Here is a 27,453-nt window from a genome sequence, read left to right as displayed (position 1 = left end):
GTGAGTTTTAAGTTGTGATTTAAAAATCTGAAGGCTAGGGGCCAATCTGACATGCAGAGGCAAGTCCTTCCGAAGCCCCAGGACCACGACTGAGAACGCTCGATCTCCCCTATTTTTGAGCTAGGAGTAGCTTGTCAGCTGACCTTAAAGGTTATGAATGAAATTTAAGGCCTATGTCACAACCTAAAAAAACAAACAAAAAACGTCAGATGTCAGAGTCCAGAAACTTCGTCTTAAACAATTCCCAGATTTCTTTCATTGGCATTATAGGACTGGTGTCTAGTCACAGTGTGGAGGACCCAGAGCACCTCCGCTCTTAGTGTTATTTCTGATCCAAAATAATTTCTCAAGCAAATGTGTTCCATGTTCCCCTGTTCCGGCTTCTTTTCTTGATCTTATGTGGTAGTAACTTGAATATCTGGATTAAATTATTAGGCCACAATGATACACACAATACGTTTTGGTTAGAAATACTGCATGTGCACATAACTTTTGACACTTTCCACATGGCACCTTTAACATGAAACTGCAGCGTTAAAGTGTTGAACATAGGTATTGAAGCTGGACTGCTGGAGGTAAAGATAATTTGAACTACCTTTTACACTGTTGGGTAATTTAATATATAACAACACAACAGAATGTTATTGTTTTATTGTTTAAATCTTAATCAGTGAAGTTACTATCAACTACAGCAGTCAAATACATGTAGTGAAGTAAAAAGCACAATATATAGCATGAAATGGAAGGACTTGGATCAGGACTCACCTTACACTGGCCTCTTGCAATCTGATTGGTTGCCTACAGCTCAGGTAGGGCAGGCAGGCCTCGCAAACAGCATCTAGGTCTGTCTCACCTGAAGAAAAGAAAAAATACAGGACTTTTACTGCATTTCCTCCTCTGTATAGCCTTTTAGAGCACTATTGTAAAATACATACATATTTAGCCTTCTTCACAATATTAATGATATCATACATTTTAGTAATCAAAAGAAAAATGTAATCACATCTCAAAACAAGTGGCCAATTTTAAAATCAACTTCACATACTGTTTTGTATGATCCACATAATCATAAAATGTAATCAAAGTTCCCAGCATACAGCGTAGCTTGGTGAGACAGTAGATTAGAAAGGGAGGAGGAATAGAAGATGAAACAGAGGGAAAAAAAAGAAATGGATCATGACTGGACTTTACCTTTTTCTACAGTAACTCTTAATGAGCTGAGAGAAACTGCTGAGATGGCTGATGAAAGAATTTGCAGCAGGCTGTTTCCACATCTCTGAGTTTCTCACAGCCACTCTTCCCCCTTTGAGGAGTGAATGTGTGATGTGTGTGTGTGTGTGTGTGTGTGTGTGTGTGTGTGTGTGTGTGTGTGTGTGTGTGTGTGTGTGAAAATGGCTACCTTATCCTTTTATACCACCCTTTATATTTTTTTCTTCCTGTATGTAGTTGTATGTACACTGATGGCCAGATGGACTAATACTTTTGTGCCATTTTGAGGCGTAAAAGCATGGTGAGATATGCACAAACGGGCCGCACTGAGGTAAAAGAGCAGACTGCCTGTCGCTTGTGTGTTATGAATATGCATTCACCGGAGGGTCAAGGGGATATTGGGAGTTTCCCATAAAGAGATAAGGGGGGGAAGTGTAGAGTGCGCCTAATTATGTATTCCGCGGTATGTACAAAAAACAATTGTAAAATCGCGCCTCTATTTTGCGGTGAAATTTCTCCTCCTCTTAAAAGCAAGTGTAAACATGGAAATGGGTTTCCTCGTATATGCCTCCTGGTGAAATGGCAGCAGTAATCCAAGCAAGACGAAGACATAGGCCAAGGACACAAGCTGAAAGGATTTTTGCCAAAAGGATCCCACTTTTGCAGTGGAGTGAACACAAAATCGTTAAGCGTTACAGATTAAGCAGACATGCAATATTACAGTTACTGAAAGAAATCAAAGATGACAGAATCTCCGACTCAGCGTTCACATTTTCACATTCCATACCACCAGTTGTTAAACTCCTCGCTACATTACAAATATTGGCATCAGAATCATTACAATCATTGCATCAGCAGCGGGAATATCGCAGTCTGCACTCAGCCGTATCACAGCACAAGTACTTAATACATTGCTATAGTGGGCGGAGAAAGGCGCTGATTACCTGATGAACTACAGGTTCTGCAAATAGAAATGTAAGCTGAAATATCATAGTGTGCGCTTTCTGCGGGTTGGCCATAGAGCGGATTATGCTACATTCGCAAATGTACGTATATCTGTCCCTGACTGACCCACATGCCTTGCCTCTTTTTCCCACCTTCTTTATCTGTATCTGTCAGAGGCTTGCCAGCAACTGCTCCCTCCATCCACTTGACTTCTTTGCACTCTTTCATCTCCTCTTCCTATCGTTCTCTCTCTCTCTCCATCCTTCCCAGCAGACATTAAGCGATTCCCTGAGCCGCAAAAAGGGCTGCCTTTCAAGCCTCATTTCAAAACATGTCTCTCTCCTTCTCTGCTTACTCTATTTGCCAATTTAGCCCACACTCGGCTAGAACCAGGCCTGCTCGCTGTGTGTCAAGAATAAAAGCAGCAGTGCACATTTCAGAGTTAAATGGGATTATTTAGCAACCGCTTTTATCCCTTTTCTTACTCCCTTTCTGGTGCTGCACTCATAGCCTATAGTCTTTTGTGGAATCAAGGTGCTTGGAGGGAAGCAGAGAGAAGTGAGACATACTAAAGAGAAGAGAGCCAGGTGCTGCTAGATTTTGTGGTAAATGAATAAAAGGGCGAAATTGGAACTGAAGCTAGAACTGTGGCTGAAATGTATTATTTGCTCCAGTCAATCTGTGTTTCTGTCTTTCTCTCTCTGTGACTGAGGCTTAGTAATTGGCTTGCTGCAGGCGTCCCAGAGGTAAGCTGTAGCCAAATCGGTATTCACATGAGTAAGGCTGCAGCCGCTGACTGTTTCTCTCCTGCTCTTTCACATTCTCTCCATCTCCAAACCTCTCCCCTTCTGAAATGGAGGACAGTGTCAAGTGCCAGTAAGAAAAATCATGTACAAGGATCTTAAACGCATTGACTAGACTCTTTCCTTTAATGTGACAGACATAATGATGCTGCAGTTGTAATCTCCAGTGGTCATGCAATGGATGGAGGTTGCTTTTTCACTAGTTAAAGCTGTACTTTACTAGGAAACCTCTTTGTTTATGATACACCACCAAATCACCAAATGAAGTTGCTAGAGTAGAACAAAATCCCTCAACCATTGGAAGATTTTTCCATTTTTGGACTAGTTAAATCCGGCTGTCATGTAAAGTGGAAAGCATGTAAGGTGATAGAGTGTACTTATTAATCAGCCAATCCCGTGGAAGCCACTCAGTGCATAAAAGCATGCAGACATGGTCAAGAGGTTCAGTTACTGTTCATATCAAAGCACACATCATCTCAAGCTGATTCTACCAACATAATGACTTTAGTGCACCCCAATGGCCTCCACTGTCACCTAATAGGAGTACGTTTGGGATGTGGTGGAAACATAGACTGTAAAAATAATGGATGTAGCAGCCATTGGTTTGTGATGTGGATTAAGGTGCAAAGAAACTGTGTGACTCTTACAGAGATCATAAGATGTCAGAGAAACCAGCAGTGATGGAAGAAGTATTCAGAATCTTTACTTAAGTAAAAGAACTATAACCACACTGTTCAAAAAATACAAGCATGTTACTCGAGTCAAAGTATGCATGTATCATCAGGAAGTATTAAAAGTACTCAATGCGGGAAAATCATCACATTTTAGAAATTGGAAACAAAAAAATGTCAAAAAGAGCATTATTAATTGTGAAAAAAAGTGTGAAAAAAGTGAAAGTCAAAGAATTTCAGCTGGATTTGTAGGCTGTTATATAGTTGTGTAGTTTAATTCATAATTAAACATTTTGTATCTACTACTTGTGTTTTGTGTGCGTAAATCTTAATTTGTAAAGTTACTAAAGCTGTCAGATTAATGTAGAGTAAAAAGTACAAGTGTAGTGGAGTAAAAGTTGAAAGTGGCATTGAAAGAAAAGACTAAAGTACAGTACAAGTAACTCAAATTTGTACTTAAGTACAGTATTTGAGTAAATGTACTTAATGCACTTTCATCACTTAACCCCAGACATCGGTAAAGTATGATGAGGGACAGACAGAGGAAGAGCATCCCAACATTGTTGTTGGTGCACCAAAGAAGAATATAAAGATGGACAGAAATAGTGAGGAATTACTCAAAAAAGGTCCCATAACCAATAAGTACATTTAAAAAAAAAAAAAAAAAACATTAAGAAAACACTTTTTCAGTCCTGATTGTTTTTTTTCTTATTTTGTTTGCAATACAGTGTTAATATCATAGTGAGAACCCAGTGCGACATATCAAACCAAACTGGAAGCTGAATGTGTCATTACACCGCTAATGGTGTAACTTTGGCTGCAGATTTAGGTTTATTTTTTCTCTCTTGTGGGAGCCTGGGAGAGAGAAAACAGGCAAACACCAACATCCAGAGCTGCTGCTTTCACCGAGTTGACAGAGACTGAAGGGATGTTGAATGAGTATACTGAATGTCGAATGCCCATCCAGTAAACATGTGTTTTGTGGACATGGAGAGGACTTACGACCCTGTCCTGCAGGGTACTGTGGGTGTATGGGGTACCAGGGTCATTCCTATGAGCCATCCTGTTCCATATAACTAGAGGGCGGCCCAAAAAATAAATAAATCATGTTTTCAGAGGGTGTTGGACTCCGCTAGGTTCTGTCACTGACTCCATTTGTGATTTACATGAGTAGGATCTCAAGGCCTTATTGGAGATATTTTCACCAAAAACTGTGAAAGCTGAAAACATGTACTTAATTTGTGCGTCGGAAACCAAAACAATGGGAAAGGAAATGAGGCTTAAAAAGCTCCAAAGGGCTAAGAAGAACCGCAGGGTTTGATAATAAATGTGTAGGTTCATAACTATGAGTGTTATATAATATTGATTGACGCATCTTTAGGAACATGTTTTGTTGAATGTTTTGAACCTGTAGAATAAGCCTTGACTTGAATTATCTGTCGCAAGCCTGGCATGTTGCCATGCTTACACACTTGTTGAGTTAAAAGTAAACAATGATTTAAATTAAATTGAGATTTTTTTTTTATTGGATTGAAATTAGTACCAAAGAGAAACGTGCTAATTGATCTGACTTCATTTGAAATCAAACAGCCTATGTCACATTTTCTCTATTATTGGAGACGGGAACAGATGGCTTCTCTACTGGTGCACATGATGGCTTTCTCACCTTTTCTTTGCACCTCACTTAGACGCTCAAGAAGTGAAACCACTCACACTGACAGAAGAGCACTGTGTGGTGAGTGGTTCCAAAAGCATACTGCTGCCAATTCCGCCTGCCTAAGTGAGCATTTATTCCATGACCAAACCAAATAACAGAACATAACGGAACACAAGGACAAGCCATAATTTTTTACACACTGATAAGGAGGATATATCTTGTGTACATGAACTAAGTGTGGGAATATTAAGTATCTTCATTCAGATTATTACTTAATAGTGTCTGAATGTTTGTTTACCTATATTACTATAAGCAGCTATCATTATACTTAGTGTAACATTTGTGTTGTTGTGTAAGAGTAAGATTCAACGTTGTTTTACATTGCCAACAAATAAAAATAGCCATCTCTGTTGAATCTGAATTTTACTGAGATTTCATATTCCCCCACATCTTACCTGCTGCAGGACGAGACTGATTACTGCCATTTACAGTAAAGAGTTGTCTTGTGATGACAACAGTTCATAATATGCTTCACATAACAGATAAGACAGAGCACACACACCCAAAAGCTGCTGTTTGCACCAGAAATGGCATTTCATAAATTAAATTTATTTAAGAAAAAAAAAAAAATATATATATATATTATATATATATATATATGTATATATATATATATATTTACATATATATATATACATATATATATATATATATATTTTTTTTTTTTTTTTACATATATATATATATTGTTTCTACACATTTTCCCATTCATGCCTAATTTGGAATTTGCCATGCACTGCAGTGCTGACACTACTAACTCTACCGTTGGACAGGGAGCGCTGCACACAGCCCCGGTACCTCTGTGACACATGGTGTCACCAGCCGCTAACTTTTCATCTGTCAGTGATGAGCTTCAGTAGGAGGGTGTGTGAGGTTCAAGCTATCACCTAGTTCTGTACCCCACTGTGAAGGTAACCAGACTGCAGATACCACTACTTAAAATCAAGTTTTTTTGCAGTAGTGGATAGAACCATGTCCTCTGTGCCACCCCTTAAAATCATAAAACCAGGCTCTCAGATTTTTGCATGTTTTAAATCCAAATAACATCCATTTCTTTACTTTAAAAACAAGAACATTGAGCCCTTTGAATCAGACCTGTGTTCTATGAACTGATTTACCTGTTGCTGATTGCTGTTGCCCCACCAATCACTTTTTGCATACTCCCTGTGCTTGGGAAGAAGTGATTATTATTACCACTTAATAAAGACAAATGATTTCTATCACTGACTGCTACCACTACTTCTTACTGTAGGTGGTGTGCATGCTATTTTCATTAAGTAGTTTGAAAAACCACTTATCCACTCAAACCTGCAGTGCACACATAAATAAAGACACCAAAAAAGAGAAGAAAAGAAGTCCCACAGTGCAGTAAGATGATTTTAGTTCCAGTATAAGTACTGTGCCTTCTCAGAGTTTTATGCAGTGCTGGAAAATTGCAGCAACTTGAACCCAGTATGACTGTGACAGGGACGCCATCACTGCCTAATGAACATAATGATGAAAAAATTAGACAAGCAGCTCATAATTATAGCATTGGTAACACACTGGCAGTGAGCCCCCAGGCCACTATATATGCACCTTTTTAGTTATGATACCAAAGATATGCTAAGCACAAAAGATACAACTGTTAAAAAATAAAACATTACATTTTTGAGTTATTCAATTTACTAAATGTCCTCTTTTGTTGCATGTTCTTAATTTGCTGATTGATATGACAGTGCTTGTTGCTTGATTGTGGTGAAATGGAGCTTGAGGGAGAACAGTTGCGTGCAGCGGTTATCTTGAGTGCAGCTGAATTTAGCAGTATCCTGTTGGCTCAGTTAGCTATGGTCTGTATGTTCAAAGTCATCTTTAAAATATGCTGAATTCAAGCACTGCCATAGCCCCTAGGCCTTTTTAATCATAAAATTCCGTTGGAGTATTATTGTGTGATTTTATGTATGAGTGGAAATGGCAAAAACATGTTGCGTACTGCAGTGCTTGGGATGTGCTGGGATGTCAACAAAGGAAGGTAAATAAAACAGTACTGATTGAACATGGGAATAAAAAATATGAAAGTGGGTTGACAGTCGTGAAAACCACTGCCTAATGTCAAATACAAGAGAGTGGAATACACCAAAAATAAACTTTAGGTAATGGTATTGATAAATAGATGGACTGTATCTTAAGTTATCTCAATCCAATTTTTAAATGTAACATTGGATAATGTCTTTAGGTCTTCAAAAACAAGCAGGAGCATTGAGATAGACCAACTCCTGCTGTGGTATTTTCACTGTTGTACAAGACTGCTATCTGGTGGTTAAATAAGTCACTGTGTTCTGAATGAGTTCCATAATTTGATACACAAAATAACCCTTAATCTTCCCATCTCCCTCTCAGAAAGGAAGCGCATATATATATACACACACGCACAAGATATGTAATAGTGCATATTAGGATGTTGAGGATCCTCAATATGTTCTTGCTTAAATGGGCAAAATGTTGCACCAACCTTTATTAAGAAACCTGTCATATCAGGGCTGAGAGGAACCATGATAAAGTGTTCTATGTCCACGTTTTACCTGGTGTGATCATTGTTATAACGTGGATTATACCATGTACAATCATAAAGGATGAGAACTTATGTTGTGTCTTGGGAAAGATGTGTGTTTGTGTGTTTCTGTTCTCTTACCCAGGTCTAGTCTGTGGCACAGTGAGCCCAGCCCCTGCAGCACAGCCAGCTGCACTTTGTAGGCTAGGGTGTGTGTGTAGACGGGTCCGGCCTTGGCGCTGATCGGAGCCTGCCGTACCAGCGAGGAGCATAGCTTGGGAAGAACCTCTTTAGATACCCTCCTCCTCAGGAAGTCACCACATGTTTCACCCAGCGTACACAGCACCTGGCAGAGAGACTCAGCATGTAAAGTATGTACGCAGCAAGTTGTTAAAATGTAATAAAATGTCACTTTAATGTGTCGTTCACAAAGAAAATCGGAAAATTAAGAAACAAGTGACACAATACAATCTCCTAGATAAACCATAGTATTCACAAAATTGGACAGCTGCTACATTTGCTGATGGCCGTACAGTTTGACAGCAGCAGTGCTGAGTGACTAAATGACAATTAACAAACCAGTTATGTCTGATTTTATTACTGCATCAGGGGGAAAAAAAAATATCTAAAGACAGGTTTTGACAAGTAGACTAATTTACAGTGATAGTAGAATCAATTGACACGTGTAATTTGAGAAATTATCACAAACAAGTGTGATGTTTACTCATCAGGGAACAAGGGAGAGGGCCATTTCCATCCTCTGTGATTCTCTGAAATAGTTTGAGAATTGTCTTCCCCCAGCTAACCTTTCAAACAATTTACAGACTTTCCTGTCTTGTTAGTTCAAAAAATGTTTCACAGAATTAAAAACAAGTGGCCTGGAAAAAGTAGCCATCTTAGATATTTTATAATGGATTAAGACTACACTTACAGAACATGTCAATACGTTATTTTACTTCAGTCAGATCTGTTTAGTTGCTGTACATGGTGTACATATAGTACATAATGTGCAATGTGAAACTACATTAAACAGTTATCTAATAAACTTTTTCATGTACACAATATCAAGCTGCAGATGTTATTATAATGATAATATATTGATCCACCAACAGATTCAATTAACGATTTTCAGGAAAAGGCCATTTTAAAGGTGTAATATGTAATACTGACAGCTAGTGTTTAAAACAGTTACTGCAGTACAAATTCAAAATACTGGAGAGAGTTGTCTACCCAGCCCCCTCCTCCTCAGACTCGAAGTTCACGTTGGTTGCAAGGCTCAGACCGCAGCAGCCATAACAATGTTGCTAGATGCTTGTCTCACATAGCCAGACATTACTTCACTGCACAGCGGAGTAGCTAACGTTAGATACACTTCGTCGGCTTAGAATTACAGGAACCGCTAAAACACAACAATCTCGCCGTCCTTTCCACACGCCATCAGACACACTTCGTCGGCTTAGAATTACAGTAGGAACCGCTAAAAATTCCACAACCTCGCCGTCCTTTTCCACCCGTCTGAAATACACTTTATTGGCTTAGAATTACGGAAACAACCGCTAAACACACTGCTAACTCACGGTCCTCTCTTCCCAATTTACAGCCCCCTCTCTTGGCTTAAAATGACCCACCGCTGAATTTGTAAAATCCATGAAATGATAAACTTTTCTCATTACAAACAATAACAGAAGATGGGAATCCTTTCAAAAACGTTTTAGCTATCTAGGATTGTTTGATTGCTAATGTTAGCTCAAAACGCCATTCAACTGACAGCCTTTGTTGTGTTTGATTGCTAGCTTGTAGCCAGCAGTGAACAAACTACATTAAGTAGGTCCAATTTTACTGTATTAATGTTACAGAAGTTTCTCGTTAGCATCTCGTAGGCAATTTGTCGCAAAGTGACGCATGTGCAACTCACATCTTCCCTTGTCGCAAAGTGACGCATGCGTGACTCAAATCTGAACTTGACTAACATCGGGAGTGACAATCACTTTACTGGCTGTGTCTCAATTGTTTTTGCGAGTATGTAAACAATTCAAGGTACTAGCTATATACTTCAATGTGAGTACACAAATGTTGAAATTATATAAAATGCCAGTCCCTAGTAGCCGTTACTAGTAGACATTTATTACAGAAGATATATTACATATTGGACTTTTAACAGTTATTACTGCAACAAAGTATATGGAAAGACAGACTTGTTTTACGTACCCTGAAGGCTCTGACTACTGCTAAAGGGTCATCAGCAGTGAGTCTTTGTAGGAGGGCAGGCCAGCAGCGATGGGCCATAGGGAGCAATTCATTTTCCTGTTCACTCAGTACACACACACATAGCTCCAGCACGTCCAATACCTAGGACAAAGACATGCAGTGAGGTTACTGTGGTTACTAGTTGTCCGCAGGCCATTGGATGTTATCATGGTAACAAAGCCTCTACAGTAGCTCAGAGTTAGGCTGGGGTGGCTAACCTGTCAGGACTAAAATTTATTAGCCTGACTGCAAAGCTGCGACTAAAACTAAAGACTGGCCAGGTTGGAACAGTGGTAGAGCAGGCGCACATAAACTTTGAGTTTTATGCCTCAATGCAGAGGTCCAGGGTCCAACTCCAACCAATTGAGATTTCCTGCATGTCTTCCCCCTCGCTCTCCCCTTTCTCACCTAGCTGTCCAGTCAAAAATTAAAAGGCAGAAAAACCCAAAATATAATCTTTAAAAAAAAAAAACTCTTCGGAACATTTCCCCCGCCAAGTCTACATTTTTGTAAAAGTGTTCTAGCTCACTTGTATGTGTTGTGATTTACAGGTGTTTCAGCACATTTTCTGTTGGATCTTCATGACGGTATCATGTGTGGCTAGAATATTTGTCACACCAACACAAAAACATCAGTGAAAAAACAAAACTAATTATTACACTATCTATGCATTTAAAATGGGTTCCTGTACAATGGTTAACACTACATCCCAAAGACAGTACCTTAAGTCGTAGCCTGAGACTAGGGTCACTCAGCAGATGAATGCAGCGCTCCATAACATCTTTAGTGATGCTGAGATGGGAGGGAAGCTCCGATTTTACATCAGGACCCCCAATATCTTCAACATCTTCACACTCCAGGGGAGGAGGGACTTCTGGAGAGACAGTGATGGTCACACAGATGAAGAATGATTGATCAACTCAACATTCACCTAATGGTGGTGGTGTTGGCTTTTTTATAATTCATACTATGGTTATTCACAATACTGATAAGTTTCATCTGATATAACCTCTACAACAATATGAAACCTATACAACAGTGGAATATAATTTCCTGTGTATCCCTCATACACCATTTTGTATTACCAAGGTCTTCATTGCTGTCCTCCTCTATTCCAATGCCCTCTGCTAGCTCTTTCTGTATGCGGTGATCCAGCAGGAATTGGCGAATGTTAAGGATTTCGTTGTCCGGGGAGGTCTGTTTTTGTCTGGCAGACTTACTGGTCCGACCACAATTGGAGGGAAACCACCTTGCTAAAGGAAAAACAACAGCAGCAGATTAGGTTAGTGATGCAGCAGTGTGGTGTGAGTGATGCAAAAGTGGTAATATGCAAGATTTTACTCTTTATTTTGTATTTCACTTCTTCTCAGAGATCACCTGGAAATGATCCTTACATGTTTTTGACTATAACTGAATTGAATGCTTAGGCAAAATAGTAGAGTGGGATGGTATGGTACAGTTTGGTAGAGTCACATAAGCAATACACTTAATTTGTCCCTTATACTTTTTTAACCCTTACCACATGTGATAAATGAGTTGACATTACTTTCTAAATCTCACCCAGTGCCTTCATGAGCGCGTGCAGCACAGAGCAGAAGAGAGCAGCTGTGTGGTCGTAGCTGAGATCCAGAGCCATCAGCACATCCTGAACCATGTCCCCGACTAGAGGCAGCAGGCTGCAGTCAGAATGAGTCAACATCACTGTCAACACCCGTGGAGCCTGGTGAACAAGATGGGAATCTGATGAAATACATGTTCGGGTCCTAGCAAACTCACGTAGACATATATACAGTATTCACCGGGGTGATAAACCACAGAGGTGTCAACTCGTGGCTAGGACTAGCGTCAAACTTGAGTCAGGAAACTTAATAACTTGAAACAAACAACTTCAAAACCAATGACTTGTGATCTAATCATGTGACTTCAGCCTTTTGACTTGGAATGTTTAGTTTAGTACAGGATTTGAACTTGACTCTGGGGTCAAAACTTACTTGATAATTACATGTGACTTACAAAACAATGTCCCATCTCTAGTACCCCATACATGTGGGCATAATTTAATTATATGAACCGCTATGACTGTGGGTTCACTGTTTATTGTAAGCACCTACAGTACTACGCCACTTTATTCATTTGTATTGCTAAACATATTAGTCAATAATCAACATAGAATGAATCACCAGGATTCTGACAAATTGTTTGGGTCATGTATCAAGCAAAAAATCTAAATAGTCACTGTTTTGTAAAGTGATTTCTTTTTTGCATTTTGGACATTTGGTCGGACAAAACAAGCTATCTGAAGATGTCCTCTTGGGATCTGAGAACTTATGATGACATTCTATTGAGTAAATGAGTAAAGAAATAATTATCAAATGATAAACTGATAATGGAAATAGCTTCTGCCCTATTAAGTTGTGCAACCATATCTGCTCATGAAACGTCCAAATGTTTTTTGATGAAACTATAAACTCCACTTGCCATACTTTTCTTACAATTTCTTTCAAAAGGTTGATAAGATCTTGTTGCCTCAAATTACTGAACATTCTTTCTGCATAATACCCTTTTTATCTTAAATTCTCCTTCTCCTTGCCTGTCTTTCCTTCATCTTATTCTTCCTTTTTTTTGTGCTGCTGTGCATTCTGACAGCATGCCAAACTGTGTGAATGTTACCTGAGGATGTTGGCTGAGCCTCTGCAGGTTAAGTGATATGTCATTAAGCAGGTAGTCAGAGTTCTCATTGATCAACTCCTTCAGGGAGGGGTAGCCACAGGAATTACTGATGTCCCACATAGAGCCCAGCGCTGCCTGTCTGACCAGCAGTGTCTCCTCTCCGGCTTTCTCCAGTACGGGGTACAGTGATGTCATCAAAATGGGCCGGAAATCCCACCCCAGTGCTTGAGCAAAGCAAGCTATGCCCTCGAGTTGGATGCACAGCTGCCAAATGTTACTGTTGAGCTGGTGGATTGCAGAGGTCGGCGATGAGGAAGACGCAGTGCCAAATGATGAAGGAATCAGTTGGACAGAGTTTGCTTTAGTGTTGCCAACATTACTGTTGGGTATGAAGAGAAGTCTGGATGGGCTGAACAGCTACAGAAAGACAAAAGACAAATGTCATTATCATACATCATACAGTTTTTCTTGTACAATTCAATGGTGTTTAGTTTATAGACATACAAGTCCATATAAACATAAGTTTACATTGGAAGACATGAACAAACAGCGGCATTTAAACCTAAATGTACAAGGGGACATTTGGGTGTTTTTTAGAAGAAAAACAACAAAGTTGAAGAGGAGAGAGAACCATAAACCCTGCACACTGTGGATCATGTTCACTTTAGAGTGTTTCTGCAGGTAGGCCTCCATCAAGTAGGAATAATAATAAATCTTTCCTGATGAAGGTAAACTGACAAATACAGATGCATGTTAATGATCTTATGAGAAAATAAATTTGAGTTTAGAAGATTATGTTTCCCATTTCTAGTGTGATGCAGTTTGCTAATTGTTAAGTGACGTGTTAAGTCACAAGGAAAATATTTCTTCCAGAAGCCTTATGGGTACCCCGGGGAGTTCTTGACCATTAATAGCACTGTGGAGCAATGTTTTTGAGGATGGATCCTTTTGTTTTTGCACAAAAGGACACAGCATGAGATGTTTTGGTGGTAGAAAAAGCGCTTAGAAAGATAAAAGAGGCAAAGAAGACTGCTAGCAGACAGTGTAGGTGTCAGGTTTTTTTTCCAAAGGTTTTCACTATTAATGTTTTATGAGGAAGGAAATACATATTTATTAAGTCTCATCGCAATGTGTTTTGGTAAGAAACAGCGAATGTGAACACAAAAAAAAAACGTACATGTGGTACCTTTCATTTTGCAAAGAAAGCTCCACAGGGTTGAGAAGCACATCAGATGGCCAAAAACAAATAATATCACCACATTCCAACATTGAATACAATACATCATAAAAATAGTTTACACTAATGGCTGTTCAAGACCCCCAACACATGACAGAGTTTTGAAATGACTTTCCTGTACACAATGAATGTAGGCTCACATCAGCAATCAGTTACCCTGCTGTACCAGTGCAAAGTAAAGATAGTGCCTGTGCTATTGTTTCCCGTAAAATCATTTGTCAACTATGAAACACAGGTGACTGCCTGTAGTTTCTACCATGTTTATATATATATATATATATATATATATATATATATATATATATATATATATATAATATATGTAATATAGTAATCGGAGCAATGGGGGCTGTGACCCAAAACTGGGAGAGTGGCTCCAGCAGATTCCGGGTGAAACATCAGAGGGCTCTGTCCAGGAGAGTGCAGTCCTAGGAACAGCTAAGATACTGCGCAGAAACCTCAAATTCCCGGCCTCTGTAGAGGAACGAGCTTGAGGATGACACATACCATACACATTATATATATAATATTTATAGATAGATATATAACCTATTATTATATATATTCAATATTCTGTTAATAAATGTAATTTGACTTTGGGGAGAATGCTGCAACAGTCTCTACAATGGCTAAACCTTTCCTCTAACCAGTGTATATTTCTGGGCTTAGGATACACATATTTCATCTGACAAACAGAAACTATAAGTTTATCTGCAAAATAACACAGTACTGCCAATGTTTCTCTGCTCAGGTTCAGAGCAGTTACTTGAAACCCTGGATCCCCTCTGCTCAGTCTGCTCAGGCAGAAGAGCACACAGCAGTCAGTCCCAGGCCATTTTGTGAGCAAAGTGGTTCTTCGTTGGGAGTGAAGTGATCTGGCTATGATCGAATTTAAATGCACAAACAATATGGGCAATATGGGCTGATCATTGGAGTCTAAAATCACACTTGATAAGAAAATGTTCATAGAATACAAAATGAGATGTATTTTTTTCAAATAGCAAAGTAGCACTTCATTAAGAATTTCATTCCATGAAGGGTGAGATCATCTATTAAACATGATGATCATTCCCAGAGAGTTTGCTGATGAGCAAATTTATCTTATGATGACGCAATATGCATAGCCCTTAAGACAATCCATTAACAAATCAAATTTTACACTTCACTTTCCTGATTCAGAACAAACTATCCTCACCTGCTGGTCCTGTCGGTCTCTATCAGTCTCCTCACTGGAAGTTATCAAGTGCCAGTTGTTCACACTGGTGTATTCCTCCACGACAGACACCACTGCGACTTTAAGGTCTTCCTGTGTGGCAGAGTGTCCCAAAACTTGAGTCTCCAAACCCTGACACTCTTTTGCCACGGTGATGCCTGCTGCTCCCCTGATAATCTCATTTAGCACCATGGCAGCCTGCTTTCTGTATGCTGAAGACTGTTGGTACAGATCCAGGAAGTGATCGGTCAGCAGGTGGATGTTGCCGTAATAACCTAAAGATAGAAAGAGCGAAAGTTACTCAAACATGTCAAATGTAAACCTTTAGGCAAAAGATGTAGCCACCTTTAATCCATTACATACAGTATTAGTATGAGCCAACTGACATTAGTCTACACATTTGTAAGTACTGTTATTTGTGCCCATGATAAGAAAAGTACTGTAGATCCTTTTGATGCAGCCTAAAAACAGCACTCATACCTAATGTTTGACAGATTTCCACGAGCACAGAACAAATCTTCTCATCTGTGAAGTACAGAAAATGCTTCTTCTGTATGTGAGCAGTGTAGGAATCATGGGAGCCCGAGCTTGTCTCTAAGGTAGCAGTGTAACTCCGTTCCTCAACAATACGAACATCCATCACATCCAGCTCCAGCACCTGTAAAAGGCACACAGCAGTGTTTGTTGTTGCTTTTAAACAATTTAACTCTACTCAGACCATTTAACTCCACTTGTCAGCCACTAAAATGCTTAAAAGGTCCCATAGTATGCGTATTTTCAGATACGTGTATTTTGGGTTTCAATAAGAACATGTTCACATGCTTTAACATTCAAAATACAAATACAATTATTTTTCTCATAAAATATAACTGTGAATCTGTCTGAAATGCTCCATTTTAGGACCTGTCTCTTTAAGAACACCCTTCTGAAAATATCTAGTCTGCTCCGATGGGTCAACGTTTCTGGGTTTTCTACATCTGCGCTCTTAGAGTTTCTGCACCGTCATTGCAGCCAGGGAATTACTTTAACGTCCCTGTAGTTGCACTTTCTACCTATATATAGTATAATGTGACATTACGACTGTACGAGAGACCTGTTGGCTTGTTTAAAGGCACAGCTTCAGAATACAGGCTGTGAGCAATTCTCTGTGAATTGAGCATTTTGATGCTTTCACAGTATTTACATAGCACCGTGTTTAAAAAAGAAACGGAAATTTCACTTTTTACAATGTGAGCCTTTTAAATACTGTATGTTTAAAAAAAAATATATTCTATAATTAGCTTCTCAATATTAACAGTTAATTTAATGATACTAGTTGGTGTACAACATTCTATTTAAACTGTATTTTGTAAAGTATTTTTGGTGCAGGTTTAGCACGGAATACGCAATAAAGCTCATCTACAAAATATACATAGAGATGTAATGTAAGTTTGTGATACTAAACTAGTTCATACAAGAAATAAAGGCCTCTAGTTTCACAGCGGTATACTGGTAGCAACGGAGCGGTGGTGTGTGTTCTCCTGTTCGTGTTAGCACACACTGCCAGGCTGGGGCTGCAACCCTCATGTGAGATTAGTAGCTCGTTATTATTATATATTTGTATAGTTTTTTAACTTCCTTTAAGCACTGTATAAAAATGTATTTAAAAATTAATTAATTTGATTTACTTAACTTGATTAACAACATGAAGCTATATTTGACCCTGATTCCCATTTAAACAGGATATGAAGTATAGCTATGGTTTAGTTTGACACACTGGCAGCTAACATCACCTGCATCAAGGCTTTGGAAATCCTCTCGAGATGTGCAGCCGAGTTAAGTATCACGGAGACCAGTGGTCCCAGGACTTTTAAATAACCCAGAAACACATTAAGGACAAACATCTTCTTCTGGTCATCCGAGGTCCTCATCAGTCTGGGCAGGGAGGTGACCAAAGAGTGGAGATTCTCAGAAAGCACGTCAGTGAAGGTCTGAGCACTTCTGCTGCTGCTCCAGCTCTGATTCCTCTGTGATACCATCCTGAGAACAACTTCACACCTAGAGGAGAGAAGTTTAATTAAAAAAAAAAAAAGTTATCAAGGAGTAGTAGTAGGCTTTAATATGTTTGCCTCACCAAAAATGTAGGGCTGGGTACCAAATTCAATACTTTTTAGTTACTGACCGAATTGCCTCTAAAGTATTGAGACTCGAAAACCCAATTTCAATACCTAAGGAGTAAATCTCATTAAAAAATTCTATGTCATGCACTTAGACTGGGCTCTCGTGGTAGGAGCTGAAAAATAAATAAAAAGAATTGTGACATAATGTGTTATGTTGTCGGAAAATTTTTGTTTTTAAAATTGGCATTGAATAAAGTCTCGTTTAGGAGCTGGTATCAAAGTCACAACATTGGTACCGGTATAAATTATTTTCCAACAATACCCGGCCTTATAAAAATGTCAATCAAATCAAACCTGTTTCTGACTCTGGGCTCCTCGTCGTTGACTGCCCCCACCAGTGCTTCCAGTAGCGGTCCCACACACTCGCCCAGTGACTGGCTACACCTGGACAGCAGGTGGTCCTCCAGCTCCACCATCTCTAGTCTAACCCTCCAGTGCTGGTGAGCCGAGGTACAGGAGATGATCTTCTTCAGGAGCACTGACAGTTTCCCCGCTGTGCTCTTTACCCAGTCTTGAGTCCGATGGACAATCAGCTGTTTGATTCTCCCCAGGTCTGGTGAAGGAGTCTTCCAGGGCTCACTGGCCTGAAGCTGGTCATCTTCCATGACAAGCCCCACAGTCCTGGACCAAACCTGAATGACAATTAGAGTGGAATAAGATTATTGTGTGGCATAAAAAAATCATTGCAATTACATTTGTACGAGGGTATAATCACTTTTGCCCCCTGTCCAAATAGAGGTAGATGTTTTCTTTGTGCTCTTTTATGTACATGTGGTTATCACCTTGCACCTACAACTACAATTATTCTACCCCATTACATTTTGGAGGCATTGGAGTCAACACAAATCTATACAGATCTGTATACTCTCCGAGAATTTGGCGAGGAATGATAGACTATTTTCTTCTTCTGCAGTTTTCAGTTTACCAGGACAAATTCAGGTTAACGTAATAAAGAAAGACCAAAAGGTTTAAATAAATTGATACATTTGATGCTTTCTGTAAAAATATGTCATGAACTACAATCAATAACTGCATTACGTTATGTTATTTGAGTCAGCATGGAAAAGCCTCTAAAACAGCATATAGACTATCAAGAGACACTGAGTTTCCACAGTTATGTTCTTGTACATTTTACAGTATATTTATGATATATAGGTGTGTAGATCAACAGAAGATTTTACTGACAAAAACATAAATCTATCTTTAGGACGGTGGGTTCAAACAAAGAGCAATTTGAAGACGCCACCTTGTGATGGGCATTGTTTACTATTTTATATCCTACAATATTAATCGGTTAATAAGGAAAATAATAAACACATTCAGTGATAATAATTAGGGTTGACACTAGTGATTATTTCCATTATTGATTCATCTGCAGATTATCTTATTGATTAATCAATTCAGTGTTTGGTCAATAAAAACATCAGAAAATAGTGGAAAATGTCCATAACAAACTCAAAGATATTCAATTTTGAAACATTTAAGACACAGACAAGCAGCAAAAACTGTCCTGCATCATCACACCAGGGAATATGAATGAACACGGCGATATGGTACCTTGATGGCCCTGACTGTGACTGCATGGCCTTGTCTCAGATCTCCTGTAATGATCCTGGCTACAGCCACAGTGATCCCAGGTAGGAATGAAGCCATGGTGCTGCCCATAGCACACCTCTCCTCTAAGGATGGGACTACATGCTCCTGAGTGCAGTCACACTGCAGAGTCAAAGCCTGGAGGCACTTTAACGCTGCTGCTTGTACATCTCTGGATTTCTCCTTCTCTCCTAAAGCCAGCAGGAGTGATACGGCAGCCCCCAGACCGGGCAGCATATTTGGTTCAAAGAGTTTGAAGACTATATCACCATAAGCAGCATGAAGCAAGGCATCCAAGCACCTCAGAACAGCCAATTTTAGCTCCTCTGATGTATCTGCAGCTTTCCCAGGGTCGGTTGGAGAGCACAGGCAGAGGCAAAGCTCTGAGAGGAGGTCACAGAGGTTCTCCCAGCTCTGGACACAAGTGTTCTCCAGGACGTGGCTCATGGCCTCAGCCACAGCCTGCACCAGTTTGTCGTTCTTAGGCCCGGGGACTTTAAGGACGAAGCGAAGAGGGAAGAGGACATACTCTTGGAGCTGCTGCAATGTGGCATCATTGACTTCTTTTAACTGGTCGCTCAGCGTCTCTACGTTGGTAACGGTGGGCGCTCGGGTGAGCAGGACACAGGCCGGGCGCAGGTAGGCAAATGCGATCTTTGGATCACTGATCTGAGCCATGATTGGAGGCATGACAGCAGGGGTCTCTTTAATGAGGGGGTGTGGAAAGAGAAATGGGATATGCAAAAATAAGATAAAGAAAACTCATTATTTGATATTACAATCTTTTAACACTGGCACTGAAAATATTATTTACCAGTAATCTACCTTACTCTTGGCAAGTAAACTAAATTTTGTCCAAAAACAAATGGTCAGACAGCCAGTGGTCAAGAAAATAAACTATATACTGCATCATCTCTGAATGTTGACACTTCCCTCTATGGCCATGGTGCTACCATCTGGCCATTTCTTCCTAATGAAAAAACCCTGAGCCAGGGTTGCTTTATTCCTCCAACCACTATTAAGTTAACTAACGTCATTACATGCTGTTTTGTAGACTTCATATTATTAACTAGTTGCCCACTGTGACAAAGTTGAAACTTTGTTTAAATTAGGAAACAGACACAAAGTTAGTATGCATTAGCAGAACACCCTCTATGTCTATTATTTAGCTAACCTAGCTGCCAGCATCCAGCATGCTGAAGCTGCACTACGGTAACGTTACTAGCGGCAACGAACAGGTAGCCTACCTTCACATTACTATATTAGTAGTATTAAGTGGACCCACTGCGCGGAGCAACACGCCCATATAATAGGTTTAATTTTAAATAGAACACTTGTAACATCATACACTGATGAAGTGCTGCTCAGAGTAACGTCATAATTCTGCGCCGAAAGCGCATGTGCTGTGACGTAAGGTAAAAATAAGACTTCCGGGTTTGGCCATTTGGTGATTTATCTTCAAAATAAAAGAACATGAAGGTTTACAATGATAAAGAAACCCCTTTTAAACTTTATAATAATCGATGCTTTTGTTGTAAAAAAACATAAATCTTGCCATGTCAATGAGCCATTATTGAATTCATTTTTTTGTGGGAAAAAAGCTACTATATAAATGATACTTAGACTTAGACTTAGACTTCTCTTTATTGATCCTTTTGGGATGACTCCCGCAAGGAAATTGAAAATTCCAGCAGCAGTTTTAGCAAGAAAAAAGAAATTAAAAAATAGATAAAAGAAAGACAGTATAAAGACAACAAAATAACAATAATGATAATAACAACAATGAGAACATTTGTCAAATAAACAAACAAAAGACCATAAATTATTATTAAAGTGATACTCGTATGAAAAAGAATTATCTGGCATACATTTGGACAATACAAAATTAGAAATGCTTGCTAGTTGCATTTCAATTTTTTTACTGTCAGTAATGTTCGATGAACCAGCAGTCTGAAGACATTGTTTTATTTTGAAAGAAAACACAATTCACAACATGGGTCTCCCGATCCTCTTCATCTGCTAGCAGAAACTGAACCGGTTTATGTTGTTATTGTGCTAATTTAGCTATTTGAATTACTTAATTTTTTTAACATAGCACATTTTTTATGGCTGCTACTTTTTCCGTGGGTGCAGTGAATGTCAGACAGCTAACGTTTGCCTAATTACGAAGGTAACGTAATGCTAGCTTTATTATAATGAGTTGAAAAAGTTAGCTTAAACACGGCTAACATTTAGCTAGCTAAAACCATTGGCTAAAACATAAAGATTTATAGCTATGTTAAATCATTGGTCAATATGTTAACGTTACCTTATCAGATACGGGAGATTTATTAATCTTACGAAAAAGTTTTATTGCTATTTGGATGTGCACACTGTTTAAATTTCTTGCGGAATTTTCTAGTTCTCGTTACAGTAATGTTAAAACATAACATTGCATAGCGTTGGGTCAATCGTACGTTAACGTCATTTACTAAATCTTTGATCACCGTCATGTTCTCTTTAACTATGTCCTTCCGAATTCGGTCTGCCAATTTACGGAGTCCTTGTTAGAAATTGATAGCAAATAAATATGACAAATTGTAATCTCGTGTGATGAGACAGAAGAATGACATTTTGCATGAGTGCGCACATTCAGTCCATGTACTCATTCTGCTGAGATCTCTTGACTTGATTCAACTTTGAATCAACCATCTTCTCTTTCTTCAGGTGTCTTGGAGGCTTGATGCTGTCCATTCCTGCCCTGCCCTGTGTCAAGTATCAGCATGGAAGAAGAAACCCTTGAGGCAGCCATCAGTACCTATGGTGCCCAGTTGCAGCAAGTGGAGACCGCCCTGTCAGCTGGCCTGGACCCATCCCAGCAGTCAGACCTGCTCAAACTGAAAGAGGACCTGTGTCAGCTGATAGAGCTCACAGAATCCAGCCTGGTGTCTGTCAAAAAGAGTCGGCTTCTGGCCAGCCTCGAGGACAGTTATGGACTCCAAGCAAACGCCTCAGAGGCAGCAGCTGACACAAATGGCACAAACAACAGTTTGAACAATGAGTTTGCTGCTTTCTACTCTGAACTCGGGGAGTCGTCAGGTAGTAGCTCTGATACAAGAGAGAGGGACAATGAGGAGGAAGCTGAGATAGAGAATGGTGAAGAGGAGGAGGTAGAGGAGGAAGAAGATGCACTCAGTGGTACCAAAGTAAAAGCACCCTACAGAACAACATGGGGGACACTGGAGTATCACAATGCCATGGTGGTGGGTGCAGAACCACAAGATGGAGAAGAGGCACAAGTTAGAGTGTTCTATGTCTACCCCACCCAGAAGTCTATGAAACCCTGTCCATTCTACCTAGAGGACAAATGTCGCTTCCCAGATAATTGCAGGTAAAGCACCACTGTTTTTAGTTTTTTTACACTTGCACCCACAAAAGATTGTTGTATTATGTTAACTTGCCCATATAAAACTTATTTGTAGTAGCAGATATCATCCAGCAAGTGTCACCCATTGTCCACATGGTGGACTAATAACTTCTAAAAATGTTATTGTCACCCTATTGATCTGCTATTTTTTGGTGACCCCTGACTGTCTAATTTAATAATAATAATTTACACTTTATTAATCCTGCAAAGGTATTTACAATGTTTTCACTCTATTGTTAGAACAGACATTACACACACAGGCCTGAAATACACACATATGCGCTCAGTACCTATACATGAACAAATGAAGAGATGTCATTTATGATGTCTAATATGATGTCATAATAGTTCAATCCCTCAAGTATTTAGTGTATTATCCACTTGGATCTCAGTTCTGTCGCTGTTCCCTATTTATTGAAGGTTCTCCCATGGTGAAGTGGTGTATGTGTCTGAACTCAGAGAGTTCCTTGAGTTTGACCTCAGTAATCTTGAGGTAGGCTCGTCCTGTTTGGCTCGACATGAGGACGGCATCTGGTACCCAGCCAAAATTAAAGGTATTGTGATGATAGGACCCGTTTTCAACAATGTATTTTAAAATCAGTCTGACAGTTTGGGTAATAAGTTCACACTAAGATTGACTGAACTGAAAATGAGTCACTTTGTCTAAAAATGTGCTACATTTCCAGAAAATCTTCAGCAAGTCATCTGAATACATTTTCACAATGTAACAAAAACAAGACAATGGTAGATGATATGTTCCCAGTGAGTTTGAATATTTTGCTGACTGGATTGTTTTCTCTAAATGTAGAAATTGACAGTGGTTTCTACACTGTGAAGTTTGACTCAGTACTGCTGAAAGATGTTGTGGTCGAGGCTGACTGCATTATCCCACCTTTGAGAGCGGATGACCCGCTCTCCTCTGACTCTGACCTGGATGACAGTGGAGATGGAGATGATGCGGCCTATGCAAAAGGTGTTGTTGGATGCATGTTGCCATTTCTCTGTCAATCAAACTTTGAGCTAATCTTAAAAATCTTGCAAAAGATAAAATGTGGCTTGGATGTATTTTCATAGAACTGCAAGCCTCCTCCTATAACTGGCCTTATTTTCCATTTTCCAGTCTACGTGCTAAGAACACATTTTAAAACATTTGAATTTGTTTTCAAGTTTCTTTTAAATTTGTGAAGTTTGTTTTCAAGTTTCTTTTAAAGTTATAAAGTTTGTTTGAAAGTTTTTGGACAAAGTAACTGACTGTTTCTACTTTGATTTCCACTTGTTACCCAACAGTTATGGACACTGCTGTAGAATACACAGAAACATCAAATTTTGGTGGCTGGGAGGCACATACCAGAGGCATCGGATCCAAGCTTATGCTCAAAATGGGCTACGAGTATGGGAAAGGTACGTTCAAGTGGACAACATTAGCCTCTTTTTGACCAATTAGTTACAGGAACGTAGTTATAGGAACAGTCCACTTCTAAACAGTTCTACAAACTACTCTCCCCCAAAACCGTTTTTGTCATTTGCATTCGCACTGGCCAAGTGGCCGTAGGAACTGGTAGGAGGGGTAGGGGAGTGACTCAAGCACGGCAACGGTTTTCTTAGTCCTCACTTGACTTTAGCTTCACATACAAACCCCCATTTGAGATTTTCAAATGGTAACTCACTGGAAATTTTTTTGAAGATTACATGGAGAGCATCGCCTGCACCTCTGCATCAGTCCACTTTTCAGAGTTCAGCATTCTGTCCATTCTTGTAGTAATTTACATAGTCAAGTAATTCAAGTATGTTTTGCTAACACAGACTGAATGGCTTTTACTGATGACAAGCTGTGGGGGCGTGACTAGGTCACTATTTGGAAAAGGGGAAAAGACCTTGTTGTGAACTAGGAGCTGAAAGACTTACAGTCAGAGGAACTTGATAATACCTAAATTGATCCAGTGGGAACACTAGAAAAAAGGGTTATAGGAACGTGATGTTCTGGGAACTGCAAAAATACCTCCGGTCGGAAAGCAGCTGTTAACCACATTTTAGGTTCTGAACATTCTGTCCTGATCACATTAATAATTTTTGGCTCGCTTAAGTTCTTTGTTTGTTCTTTTTACATAAGCCATTCACTGCATTACACTCCGTACAAATGATTCACCAGCATTTGATAAAAGCAATTACATATATATACACATACTTTTATATCCTCTTCGTCACTTGCATACATCAGAATTTGAGTTGGTCCCTGGGCTCTGCACTGTGGCTGCCTGCTACACTTAAACAGGATGGGTCAGATGTGGAGGACACATTTCCCCATGGGCTTTCGCAAAGTACTATTACAGGTCGGAGCGGTCTTGTACACATCCACAAAACCTCAGTGGGATAGGTGCTGCATGAAAAAAATAAAATCAATAATAATGCAATACAAGGAGTACACCCACACTGGAATCACAGCTCCCTTTTAGTTGTGTGACATCTTCGTCATCTAATCACATTCATACTGTGTATGCCAGGACATCTTTATGACAAGGAACAATTATAAAAAAGAATTTTAATATGGATAGATGTACAGTATGAGTAATGGGGACTTGCACAAACTTCCAATCATATAATAAGAAATAAAAAATATCAAACAGTCATTTAATTTAAGTAATAAGCTGGGTCAAATGTTCCCAAAAGAATACACTAACTGTAGCTTTAAAATGTATGTTAAAATCTAGTGTAATGTGTTGCCAGGTGTTTTTGTGCCCTCCCCTGTTAATTACATGTGCTCCTGTTGCCCACTCTGTCACTTTTCCCCCCTCAGGTTTAGGAAAGATGCAGGAGGGTCGAGTGGAACCAGTCATGGCAGTGGTCCTACCCAAAGGAAAGTCTCTGGACGAATGTGCCGAGCTCACACCGAGACGCACCCAGAGCAAGGCGACTAAAGGTGATGCACAAACAGGCCGCCCAAAGAGACGCAGGAGGCCTCGGGGCACCACCGGAGGGCGGCGTAACGTCTTTGACTTTCTCAACCACAAGCTAGGAGGCAAGAGCACCAATCCTGCTGAGGGGGGTGCTGCCGCACCGTCAGCAGCATCGGGGGTGGAGGCGTACAGGGGAGGGACAAGTATCAAGAGGACTCTAAATGTGAAGCTGTTCCAGGCGTCGGAAAGGGTGTCGCAGACTGAGAGGGAGATCCAGAAACTGACTGAGTCACTCAGCAGACAGGCAGGCAGGTCAGTCCTGTGTGTGTTCCGATATTGTACATTTCTTTATATCTATTTTGACTTAAATCTGGGAACTGAACCAAGACACCATTAATGATTACCCAATTCCAACGGAACCAATGAAACCTACTCTATAGAGAGAACAGACACATTAGCAATCGTATACATACATATATGTACATAAATGTGCAACTATAATTTGTTGTAAAATAAGAGCAAACTAGTTGCTTTGATGTTTCTGTCAAGATGGCTTGTGGGAGTTTAAATAAGGTGTAAAGATTTGAAGTTAGACACTTGTTTCCATGGCCAACTTATTCTGGAAAGTGCTGCTAAGACCAACTTGTCTTCCCATCTCTCCCCACATCCTAATCTTTGTTATTTGTGTGTGCAAAGCTCCAGGGTGAAGCAGCTGGAAGAGAAGCTGTCAGCGGCCCGCAAGCTGCTGGCCCAGCAGAAAGCCCAGGAGCTGTCCATCCAGAGAGAAAACAGCAAGGCTGACACACATAAGAAGATGACTGAGTTTTAGGCTCAATTCTCTCAAATACTTGGGGGATGAATGGAAGCACTGCTTGCCTGAAATGAACTTTTGTCCTTTGCCTGTTGTCAATTATTTGCAACCCTGTTTAATTTTTAAAGCATTATTTCTCAACAGCATCATGGATTCGAGCTGGCGGTGGTGCCCATTTTATGGAGAATGCAGCATTCACTGAATATTTTCTGCTTCTCATTTTATTTTCAAGGACTGAGCAGATTATTTAGTTTGAACAGTTGTTTGGTTTCAATTTGTACAGTTCACAAAAATGTTACAAACTAAATTTGATTTGTGATGAACATTTTGTCTCATTGTATTTTTCTTCATCAGCGCTAAAAACCCTGTGCTTGAAGAACGTTCTGCGCATTATTTTTTTCAAATTGTTCTTTGTGCATACTTCTGTGAGAGGTTTCAATTATTCTGTCCAGAGGCTGCTCTGAGGGTTAGTTCGGCATACCTTGACTTGGATTTCGGAGTGATTTTTCTAAATTACATCTTCAGGAGTTAGGAGACCTTTAGACAGTTTTGAAGTGAAGCCCCTCCGTTCGCCCACGCCTCTTACCTTCTCATACACAGCTTCTTTGAAGTTACGACCATAGCCCCTCTATTAAATAATGAATTTGGATTGCAGCTTTGTTCATAGATCGAACACACACTGTCTCCAGGCGGTGGGTGGGATGAGAAGTGCCTGCATCTACCTTGCTTCCCTCCAGATTCTCAAATAAAGGTTTACGTTGTGATGTTAGGGAGCAATTTCCAATCTGAAAGTGATACATCATAATAATAGGACAACATTTAAAAAGAACCATACAAAACTACTGCTTTAAAACCTTTTATTAACTAAATGCTTTCCAAAAGATTCAGGCAAACTGAAATTTGCTTAAGTTTAGTGAGAACCTGAGGCAAAGAAAGCTAGAGAAGTAGTGACCATCAGCAAGTCCCAGCGATTGGGAAGTCCCTAAGGGCAAAGAGATAGTAAATACCTCATGAGATACAGTGCACTTTGTAAGCCTTCCCTGAAGTCTCTTGGTGGACTATGGCGGCACAGAGGGCAGCTGCACATGCAGAATTCGTGAACCCTCCACTTGGTATCCTGAGGGAAACGCGCACTCTGATCTGTTGAGTGGCAGCCCTTTTAGATTGCTGTGGACTGGAGGGATCACTCTAAAAATTGCTGATTCGATTGGGGGAAAATGGCAAAATGCAGTTTGTGGGTTGGTTTAATTGGATCCCTTGAGGCTCTGTGCTTCACCCCATTTATGAGCCTCGGGTCCCTGAAGGTATTGCTGCCCAGCCCAACAGCAGATTAACTGTGTGTGTGTGT

The 27,453-nt window shown here is 39.8% G+C and overlaps 3 protein-coding genes across 4 annotated transcripts in view; 2 read left to right on the top strand and 1 right to left on the bottom strand.

The window, feature by feature from the left end:
- The window catches only part of tti1 (TELO2 interacting protein 1), a 21,592-nt gene extending 1,195 nt beyond the window's left edge, over nucleotides 1-20,397 (bottom strand). The window contains exons 1-13 of the mRNA XM_032520830.1: nucleotides 20,242-20,397; nucleotides 18,959-19,698; nucleotides 17,696-18,033; nucleotides 17,015-17,279; nucleotides 15,723-15,900; nucleotides 15,225-15,517; nucleotides 12,793-13,209; nucleotides 11,683-11,842; nucleotides 11,208-11,375; nucleotides 10,845-10,996; nucleotides 10,084-10,224; nucleotides 8,017-8,221; nucleotides 766-853 (exon numbers count right to left, since the gene is read on the bottom strand). Coding sequence (XP_032376721.1) covers nucleotides 766-853; nucleotides 8,017-8,221; nucleotides 10,084-10,224; nucleotides 10,845-10,996; nucleotides 11,208-11,375; nucleotides 11,683-11,842; nucleotides 12,793-13,209; nucleotides 15,225-15,517; nucleotides 15,723-15,900; nucleotides 17,015-17,279; nucleotides 17,696-18,033; nucleotides 18,959-19,684 — 3,131 coding nt within the window. The 5' untranslated portion in view covers nucleotides 19,685-19,698; nucleotides 20,242-20,397. The remainder of the gene's footprint in view (nucleotides 1-765; nucleotides 854-8,016; nucleotides 8,222-10,083; nucleotides 10,225-10,844; nucleotides 10,997-11,207; nucleotides 11,376-11,682; nucleotides 11,843-12,792; nucleotides 13,210-15,224; nucleotides 15,518-15,722; nucleotides 15,901-17,014; nucleotides 17,280-17,695; nucleotides 18,034-18,958; nucleotides 19,699-20,241) is intronic.
- e2f1 (E2F transcription factor 1) overlaps nucleotides 1-27,453 on the top strand; it is a 408,003-nt gene that overhangs the window by 185,790 nt on the left and 194,760 nt on the right. The gene's annotated exons all lie outside the window — the stretch shown is intronic.
- zgpat (zinc finger, CCCH-type with G patch domain) lies at nucleotides 20,952-26,430 on the top strand. Of its 2 annotated transcripts, XM_032520851.1 has the most exons (7): nucleotides 20,952-21,164; nucleotides 21,701-22,364; nucleotides 22,821-22,954; nucleotides 23,209-23,373; nucleotides 23,688-23,801; nucleotides 25,195-25,606; nucleotides 25,991-26,123. In XM_032520851.1, the coding sequence occupies exons 2-7, from the start codon at nucleotides 21,757-21,759 to the stop codon at nucleotides 26,121-26,123; spliced, it is 1,566 nt and encodes a 521-aa protein (XP_032376742.1). In that variant the 5' UTR covers nucleotides 20,952-21,164; nucleotides 21,701-21,756. The 2 variants fall into 2 exon arrangements, with proteins under 2 accessions (XP_032376742.1, XP_032376741.1); XM_032520850.1 differs by lacking the exon at nucleotides 20,952-21,164 and having other exon boundaries at nucleotides 21,757-22,364; nucleotides 25,991-26,430.

The sequence above is a fragment of the Etheostoma spectabile genome, chromosome 7 (genome assembly GCF_008692095.1).
Source record: "Etheostoma spectabile isolate EspeVRDwgs_2016 chromosome 7, UIUC_Espe_1.0, whole genome shotgun sequence".
Classification (NCBI taxonomy): Eukaryota; Metazoa; Chordata; class Actinopteri; order Perciformes; family Percidae; genus Etheostoma; species Etheostoma spectabile.
The sequence above is the reverse complement of the archived record's forward strand: the minus strand, read 5'-3'. Positions and strand labels throughout refer to the sequence as shown.